Below are 10,184 nucleotides of genomic sequence, written 5' to 3'. Positions count from 1 at the left end.
TCTGTTACAGTAGCAAACATCAATTAATGGCCTGATCTCTGGTAAACATCAATCTCACTGTGAGAAAAACACACTGTGTTAAAATACGGTTAGTAGCTAACGACACAACGCACAGAAGCAACAAGGTTTTAAAAGTGAAGGTAATGGCTCCACATTACTAAATACAACTAAAGTACTCAATTATTTGAGTTAACAGCATTGGCAAAGCTAAAAATTAAATGCTGTGTTAAATAAACACCAGATGCATTGTGGGTGAGATGGCTAGCTAGACCGCTGTTGGGTGTTTTTACATTAGCTTAGCCTGTGAGCCGTGAGCCATGGGGTGGTTGGATAACTGGGGCATCTTGTTTAATGTTTTAGTAGATGATTAGAGCCTCTTTAAATTCTTTATTGAGTTAATGTGTCAGTTCCTTTCGTGCTTTGGTAATGTTTTTATTATTTTCGTTTGATACTGCTCTTAGCATATTTTAGAGGCTTATTGATATCCGTAGGTGTGCCATACTTATTCATCCTTGATGGGAAGTGGTGTGCACAGTAGAGAGCTCATTAACAAAAGACAGAGGGAGCAGGAAAGTGCATCTTATAATTGATATGTCAGAATATGAGTACTGGTACCCTTTCAAATTGTTAGAATTAATATGATAAAATTACACCTTTAGCAACACTTTTATTGCCAAATGCCAGCAGGGAGGAAACCTCAGGGCAGACCCAGAAAACTCTGGAGCAATTTGATTTCCCAACATGCCAGAGGGCCCCTGGGGATCCCCGAGGAGGTGCTGGAGTCAGACGCTGGGTAAAAGAACTGTGCTGCTCTACTTGCCCTGCTGCTGTCATCAATCTGACACAAAACTAATGCAATAGGTTTCAAAGCTTAAAAAAAGACTTTATCCAAGTTCATATTTTCTTCTGTCTTGTCAATAGAGGCGGGCACTGAGAGGGAGATTTTAACACATTTTTCACATCTCTCTGAAGCTGTCTTTATACTCGTGACACTGAAAATTAATGTAGCTGAAAATGCTTAAATACTCAGCAAACCTCCTTTGAATGAATAACAAATGCAAGACAAACATTTGAAAATATATTCAAGGGGCTTTAGGGAATTCAAAACATTACAATACATTTGTTTATTAGAGCATTTAATTCAGAATTGATCGAATGTTAAACTGGCCACAAGTATGTCTCCGCTGAGTCTCCAAATAACGGGGAAACCAATGTTTTAATTAGCTGGAGCCCCAGAATGAGACACTGAATTACTCAGTTTGGGTTCCAGGCTTTACAATATTTATGAGCTTCCCGCTGTTCATTAAAGACTGAGACACTGCCGAGGAAAAAGCTTTTTTAAATTTTTGACATTTGGAGGAAAATTCCCCAAATGAATTGAATTAATCTAGAGGACACTCATTTAATGAGAAGCTTAATTATTTTATTAATCTTAACTTCAAATTGAGGAGTCTCTGCTTGTTAGTTTATGACAGTTTTCCTTTCTACCAATAGAGGGCGGCAGCACTTCTGTAACATACAGAAGGGCTGAACGGATGACTTAAGAGAAGTCTTTGCACTTGAATTGCACTGTTGGTCTGTAGTGGTAAAGTTGTGACTGAAAATAGATGCAGCATGAGCAGGGACTCTGAAACTGCTTGCTACCAAATGATCTGTTAAACTTAAGTTGGTGTGAACATGTGATCTCATCCATCATCTGAAATCTTTGCTTTTATAATTAAAAACATAGGTCTTTAACCAAGTTTTTATGTTGGTTGCAGTCATAATAAATTTAATAGTATTTGTCACAACAATAGAAAATAAATGTAATTCAGTTTTGATTGATCTGCCTGACAACTTTTGTATCATCTGCTGGCTGTTGAAGCATTAATTGACACAAAGAAGCTCTTCGAGGATGATGCATGGGGTATTTGGAGAGATGATTTAAAAAAAAAAAAAAAAAAAGATATGGCTCAAAACCAATATGTAATCACAAAGGAAATCATTAGGATGATATATGAGCCATGATAGAAGAGGACGAGTTGCTGGGAAATTAGCTAAAATCTGCCATGGAAGGAGAGTTTTGGAGTTTTATTCCTCTGTGGGAAAGTTTATAGTGTTTCTCTGAAGAAGATACGGGACGAGTGAAAGTTTGTGGAGCCCCCTCACTCTCTTTTCTGGTGACATCAACACAGAGAGAAAGAGAGAGAGAGAGAGAGAGAGAGGGAGGGAGGGAGAAGGCTAGAGATAGAGAGAGGATTTTTGGGGGAGACCTAAGTACAAATCTGTTTGCCTCTCTCACTCGCACAACCTCCAGGCGTACCAGTCTGTGTTGCGCGTCTGCCCTCTTAACTTTTTTTTTTTTTTTTTCCTGATTACAACTCCTCTGCAACTCTCACTTTTTTATCCCCTGGCAGCGGAGGGATGTTCCCTGGAAAGAGGTTACACCCCAGCTGAACATTTTCACCTTGGAAAGTTTAGGAATCAAGCTGATAAGTTCTCGGAGGGGTTGTGAATGGGGGGCATTTGGGGCGACTTTTACGCATCGAGCTGAGTGACGCACGGTTACTTTTTTTTTTTTGCTTTGGTGAGAAGAACTTTTTCTCCACAAGTGTCACATTCAAATCCCTCATCTTTCTCCATGTTTTTCCGTTTCTTCAATGGCAAAAGAGCGTTTTAAGGAGATTCTGACTGATCGAGTCTCTTGAGAGAAACTTTGGAGAACTTCTGCAACAGCGAACTTAATTTTGATTCCGGCTCCTCGTTTAATTCCCATCCCCATCCCATTAAAAAAAAAATCTCACAATCAAACGGTCTATTGGACTTTTTCGGGATCCTTCGACAACGTCTAATTACCCCCCACGGATTTTCAATTAATTTCAGTTTGGAAGTAATTTCAGTGGATATCATGCCTTCGACCGGGCAGAAGAAGCGGGCTGCGCTCTGCCGGATTTGGGCTCTGATTTTCGCGTTGATTGTGTGCGCTGTGTCGGTGGATGGATGCCCACACAAGTGCAGCTGCTCCGGGTCGCATGTGGACTGCCAGGGTCTGGGTTTGAAGACGGTGCCTAAAGGAATACCGAGGAATGCCGAGCGCCTGTAGGCTAAGTTTGATTTCATCACAGTCTTCCTATTGTTCTGTCATTATCTATCCTGAACATCATCATAGTGTGTCCTGTGATCTTATTGTGCGCTTTGATTTTCCTTTAATATGAATTTTGTGGCATATACATGGAAAACTCAACATGTTGGTTGGCTGTCTTGTCAGGGTTACCTACATTTTCAGAGATGATGGAGAAAGCTAGAAGTGCTGAAACACAACATTTCAAACTAACTACTGTAGAAACGTCTGAATGAAAACTTCTTTATTTGATCTTTTATAGTAATTAAAAGCCGTTTTGTTGTGAATGAGTACTATCGTTGCATCCATGTGCTTGAGTGGTAAATTGAACCGCTTTTCGACTCTGACCCGGAGTCAATCAATACAAGCCAAACACTTCTGACAGAAACCTTCATTAATGGTTTTATTTGACATTTAAAGACCTTGTCCTCCTTTTGGTTAACCTTATTGGTTCACAATTCTGAGGAAGTTTGATATTTTTTGTTGCATTCACTTGACATAGAAAGAAACTTTTCTGCTAATATGTATAAAGTAAAACTGGGTGTTCAACCTTTTAGAGACATCTACGCCTGACAAACTGGGAATAAAAATACTCATCACCTATAATATGCTAAACAAGAGATAGTTTCCTGGGGAAAGTTAAGTATACCTCCTGGCTACAAGCATATGTTGCCACTTTGATTACACAGTGATAAACTGAATAGATGGTGGACATGAAACTGCCCTAAAATGCATTAGTCAACCCCAATGAATGGAAAAAGGTTGAAAATAGTCCTGAAGCAGCTTTTAGAGAGTAGCTATTTAAGTTTTTTTTTAAAACAGGTCAAATGAAAGGTGAGAAGAGGCAGTGAGGTCTTTAAATCTTTTTATATTCCTCTGTGCTCTCTGTAAGAGTTTCCAAAGTTTTTCACAGTTTTCACAGCTTTTCTAAACTGGACTGGATCCCCAGTGATTGGCTTAAAAGTCATATACAAAGATTTCACTCCTAAATTATTAGTTCCAGAGCTTTTGCAACCTGGTGACAGTTAGCGTAGAAATGATATTCATCCCTAAAGGCAGAGACGGACCCCTGACAGCCGCCGCTGCCACCTCCAGCCTGATCTTGACACGTATACACCCCCACAGCCACACACATGCACTCGCAAACACACACCTATGCTGTTAAGGTATGGAAGTGATTATGCATGATAACGGAGCAGCCAAAAGCCCCGCAGGGGATCAACAACAGACCCAACCCTGAGACAACAAACACAATCAGTAGGCTGCAGCGGGAAGTGGGGGGCATGTGTGTGTGTGTGTGTGTGTGTAGTACTGGTGGATATGAGGGTATGATTTGTATGTGTGCTTTTGCATATGTGTGTTTACATATATGTCTTTGTGTTTTTGTGTCTGCATGTTTGTGCTGACGTGTGTGATTGTGTTTCTTGCATGTGTACGTGTGAGTGTGAACAACGAACCCCATACCTCTTCCATCCCACAGGGCTATTGTGACCTCCCAAGACCTGTTGGCTTTTACACAGCAATCCCCCGAAGACATTTATACCCTAGGAAAATAAATAATTAGAGCGGGCTGTGATGGGGAGGTGGGATAAGGGGGTCCCTTGCTTCTCACTGGGGTCCCCGGGGTGGAATATTTGGGGTAGTAGCGCCCCCTCCCACTGCCTTCACTCTAGAAACTATGTGTTTATGTTTCCCTGATTTATCCAGGTCAGTGTTTCAGCTGTGACTTTGGCCAAGAGTTGCTCTTTTCCTCCCTCTTTCTCCCCCTCTCTGCCTGTCCTCATCTCTCTTTCTCTCTCTGCAGATATATTTTAGGGAGTTTGAGATGGGAAACATTAAAATGGATGAGATTCCAGTTACAGTTAAGGTTACGGCAGATGGGGAAACTTTTAGGAAAGAGACATGAGCGTTATTGCCCTGAGCAGGGAATTGGGTTTGACATCTAGGATAAAATCCATGTGGACGACAAATCTTAGACACCAAGTGTAACATTTGTTGAATTATTTGTTTTTAAAATAGCTAATTTGGTTCATACATGTCCAAGGTTATCTGATAGATTTATTGTGATCTTTCCCTGACTTGAGCATTTAACATCTCAGAGGTTATTAAGATCCATTGTGTAAAAGTGTTTCATGGTGACCCTTAAAAAATATTGTATTTATTAATGATTCTATGACAGTGTCAGTTTTTTCAGATGAGTAGTTCACTGTAGTGGCCTAAGGGAGGGGAAACAGATACATGTTGTCTCAAAACATTCATAAAATGATAATTTCCTAACCACCAATAGGATGGAAAAATGTATTGTTCCCTCCAACACAGAGGATGGGAACCAGAGTCTGCTTGGATTGACAAGCATTACAATGAAACATCAAAAGCTTCAAATCACTATTGCACAATAATCCACCACTCTGTGGTGTCAGACTGTATGATCAATATGTTCCAAACACTCAGTTTCTAATGTGGTTAGCTGTTTGTCACAGGCGACTCTGTTTACTTATGTTTACAAATGAAAAACAGGACAATACATTGATGTTTTTGTGGTTCTATACATGTGCGTAAAAATCAACCTTACATTTGATGCTGTTAAAAGTTTATATGTGATACACCTTGCATTTTTGTCCCACTTCAGTTAGTTTTAGTTCTCTGCTAACTGAAAAAGCACAAGCTTGTTTCGAGACTAACTATTTAGACTCAAATGTCTAAGCAATCACATAAGGACAAACCCATAGAGAGAAAGACATAATTGTCTCCACCACACCAGAATGCAATGCAATAAGACCGCAAGACGTGTGGCGCTTGAGTAAGGGGCACGACTCTCACTTATCTTGAGTGGAAAATCTCTTTTGGCTACTACTCTACTGCTCTCCTTATCACTGTTTCAACCCATATGTACAGAGAGGAAGTTACTGAAAACAAATGTAGAAAATCCCTATTGTAAGTGGAAGTACATGAAATCTGCTACAACAAAAAAAAAAGAATAAGACTTGATGATGAAATACCTCCTGGATAAACTGAAATGTAACACTGAAAAAGTATGCAAAGCACCAGGAAAGTTAGTCCCTACTCTCTTTATTAAATACAGTATATAACGTCGAATTGTTTTATAACGTTGAAATGTTTTCTTCACTATTGTAAATGGAGCATTTGGAAAGGTTAACAAGAGAAAAACAGTGGTGGCCTCAATCATTCACTCAGCACACACACACACACATGCACTCGTAGGCAGTCTCGCGGATTACCTCAGGCCAGTCAATTCCATAATGTCCTCCTTGGGAAGCCACTTGAGACCTCATTTGCATCTAATTTGAGTGGAGGGTTTTGGGAGGGAGGCTTAACAGGCTTAACAAGGCTGAGTAAAATGAATTGGAAAGCAGGGATGGCTTTTCTCTCCCGGGTCCAATCACACCTGCCCTACAGGGACCGCATAGACACACACACACAAACACAGACACACACACACTCACCCCCTGAAGTGTTGATTTTTAGAGCTGCGAATTCCATACTTTTTGCCCCTACTGCTGTGAAATGTAGAGAAATTCAAGGCTGTAAACTCTAGAGGGGGTCTTCAGTTGGTTGAGCTGCAATCAAGAGATGTTTGTGTTATAGAACGAGAGTGTGTGTGTGTGTGATTACATGTCTATAAATGTGTGTTGCTTGTTACATGAGGATGTATGTGATATGTATGATCTTTACATATATGCACTGTATGTGAGTCTGTGTGTGGTTGAATGAGTTCACTGCTGGAAGTTGCCTGAGCCAACTTTACACAAACTAATTCTGATTTTAACTGCCTTTTATTCTTTTTTTATTTTTCTGTTCCCTCGCTAACGGCACTTTGAGAAAGTTTTGGCAGGTTTTTTACAAGCAACACCTTCTCTGCTTTCTCAAGCCTCATCTGGCACTTTCTCTATGTCTTTCTATTTATTTCCCTTCCTAACTCTTCATCTCTTCCCCGACTTTGTTTCTCTTTCTTACGTCTCTCGCTCTTTCTCCCCATCCCTCTACTTTCCTTTTTTCCCCATCTGTTACCTTCCACTGTTTTTTTTTCTTTCTCAACTTTACCTCACTCTCTACCTTCTTTTCTACCCTCTCTCCCTTGCCTCCTCCCTGCCTCTCTCCACCACTCTCTCTCTAACGTCCCCCTCCAACACACACACACATACATACACACACATACATACACACACACCTTCAGTTTGCCAGCAGCATCTCTCCAGTAGAGTTTTCACAGCTCCCATTTCCCCTCTGCTTGCCAACCTACCACGGTGCGCACAACACTAGAATCTTACTGCTGTGTGGACACACACGCACACACGTTCCAGCCTTTGCTTCTGGCTCTTATCAAAACTTGGTGTTGATTGGTCAATGAGCGATGTAACCACCACACCCTCAGCTATGAAACGACATTCCATGGTGGGACTGGAATCTTTATGTGTGTGTGTGTGTGTGTGTGTATGATCTTTGAATATTTTGGTGCCAACCTGTGCATGAAGGAGGATAATTAATTTATGTTGACACAGGTCTTGTTCTCTGAATTAATTAATTTGATTGGATCAAGAACAGTCTGTAATCTCTGACGTACTTTGATGTTCACTTTAGTTTTGGACCTGCTCCTTTCAGTTGCCTGAAGTCAGAACAAACAATATTGTGTTGTATACAACTGTTAGCCACCACTAAGCTGTATGATAAGACAGAGATATATTCCAACTGTTTTGATGATTCCCATGAATCTCAGCAGACCATTGGTACTTTGCCAGCTTTTGTGGGAACCAGGGAGCTAATTAGTGATGTATTTTGGTGCAGTATTTCTGTATATATACACTATTTTGAGGAAAGTCTCAGTCAGAAGGCATGCTGACTTGGTAACTGTTGAATAAAAGCCATCATTCACTGAAGAGTGTCCTTTACTGTTACATGGGTACGATGGTGATGCATCTTAAGAGCGGCCGAGTGTTACTGCAATAGCAGACAAGTCTAAACTAAGAAGTAAAAACCACAATGAGCTTGCTGTTCTCAAGCAGCCTCTTAATGTCACGCCTATCATCTGTGGCCATCTCGTGGTAAGCATTTTGTGCCCTTCCAACTATGTTTGATTCAGTTATGGTATGCCAAATGGCACAAATAAGGGTAACCAATATTTAGGCTCCAGTTCTAGGTCAGTGGGTGATATTCTCTTCCCCAAGTTTCTCCAGCATGTGGGCACTTGACCTTTCTATATAATGACTCTCACTCTGCCAAAGAGGCAGCCAGCTGGCACTGACGGTGGGCACTGCCCTTCTGGGAAATGGCAGGATGCACATGTACACACAAACAGGGAAGGAGTTGTACACACCCACTGGCATACGTATAGAAAATAAGGCACACATATTCAGATGTACAAGTGCACATTTCAGACTTTGCATGAATGTGCACATAGTTGTACTGCACTTGTGAGGACCCACATTGACATCATGTATTCCTAACCCCTATCCCTAACCTTGACTATCACAACTGTGCCAAACCTCAACCCAACCCAATCTAATTCTAAACTTAACCCTCGGAAAATTTTAGTTTCTACCAACTTGAGCCCTGTTTTTACAGTTTGGACATCATTCTATCACTTATGATAACATTGTACTATTTACATTAGATTACACTGTATCACATTCATTGCTGAGATCTGGGAACATCAGTACAACAAAGGATGAGAAACAAGATGATCAGATTTTAGATTATAAACAAGCGTGGGACAGGGACACTCTCTGCATGCACAAGCACTGACAGTATGATTGGTCAAAGTTTCATGACAAAGAAGGACTCAACTGTGATGGATGTTAGCAGTTAGGGTGACTAACCATCATTTTCATTATTGATTAATCCACAGATTATTTTCTTCATTGTTTGGTTTATAAAATGTCAGAAAATTTGTAAAAGTTTTATTTAAATAGTTTGCTTTTTCTGATTAACAGTCCAAACCCCGAATTATCAATTTACTACATAAGACAGAAAAGCTGGATCTAGGATCTAGGTGTTTGGTGTTTTATGCTTGAAAAATAACTTGAATAATTAATCAATTAGCCAAAAAGTTGCCAAATAATTTTCTGTCGATCGACTAACCAATCAATCAACCATTTGTGTCAGCTCTGTTTGTGGTGAACAACTTGACTGATTACTGTATTTCACTGTTTGCCTTCATTTCCTGTCCAAAATAGGTTTTGCTAACCTGGGAGTTAGTTTAAAACCTTTATGATTGTCTGACTGCTCTTTTTAGAGATGTTGCCACATAATCAGATCACAGTAATTAACACGGTGTGCACATTGTTAATATTGCAGATAGGAATGATATCCAAAACTACTAAAGTAGACCCAGGTTATATGAAACTGGAGCAACTGAGGACTAGCCAAAAATATCCTGACTCTCAAGGTCTAACAATCGGTCCTCACAAAGATAGTACAATAGCACTCACACACACACACACACACACATGTATACACACATAAAAAAGATTAATTTACATTCCATATAAAACTACCTATACACTACATGTATATAAACACATTAGAGAATTCATTGATGCAGCCACACACATACAGTGCACAGTCATCGTTAAGTACAGGCTCACATACACACGGACAGTGCACTCTCATGCTTTCACTGGATTAAACATGCAATTGGTTGTAGATGGAAACTTTGACATATAATGAGAGAGCGAGAGACTGTGTCACATAGAAACTACCTCGAGTCACGAATGACCTTCTGTGACTCTCTGCTAAAACAGAAGTCCTCAGACTTCATCGTACTACAACGCCAGTCACCAGTCTGGGTTTGCGTGCGTGTGAGTGTGGTGCAGTACGCTTGGGAGTCGTTTGATGTTAACAAGCTATGCCACTGTTTTGTTAGGCCACTGTCACCAAAGCAACACATTATATCCCTTCTGCAGGGACTTTCTTTCTCTCAGTGTGTGTTTCTGTGTATCCGCCCCCGCTGTACATGTGTGTGTATACGTCTTTGTGTTTATTTGTGTGCATGCAGCAGTGTATGCAGTATGTGTGGACGGTATGAGAGTGTGAGTTACACCATCATTTCTCTGTTTTAGGCCTATGT

The 10,184-nt window shown here is 40.4% G+C and overlaps 1 protein-coding gene across 1 annotated transcript in view; it reads left to right on the top strand.

Moving 5' to 3' along the window:
• The first annotated feature begins 2,244 nt into the window (after nucleotides 1–2,244).
• The window catches only part of slit3 (slit homolog 3 (Drosophila)), a 261,454-nt gene continuing 253,514 nt past the window's right edge, over nucleotides 2,245–10,184 (top strand). The window contains exon 1 of the mRNA XM_044364021.1: nucleotides 2,245–3,078. Within this exon, the coding sequence (XP_044219956.1) occupies nucleotides 2,888–3,078 (191 nt within the window). The 5' untranslated portion in view covers nucleotides 2,245–2,887. The remainder of the gene's footprint in view (nucleotides 3,079–10,184) is intronic.

Source organism: Thunnus albacares, chromosome 10, assembly GCF_914725855.1.
Source record: "Thunnus albacares chromosome 10, fThuAlb1.1, whole genome shotgun sequence".
In the NCBI taxonomy this organism is placed as follows: domain Eukaryota; kingdom Metazoa; phylum Chordata; class Actinopteri; order Scombriformes; family Scombridae; genus Thunnus; species Thunnus albacares.
This window is presented reverse-complemented; position numbering and strand designations above follow the sequence as displayed.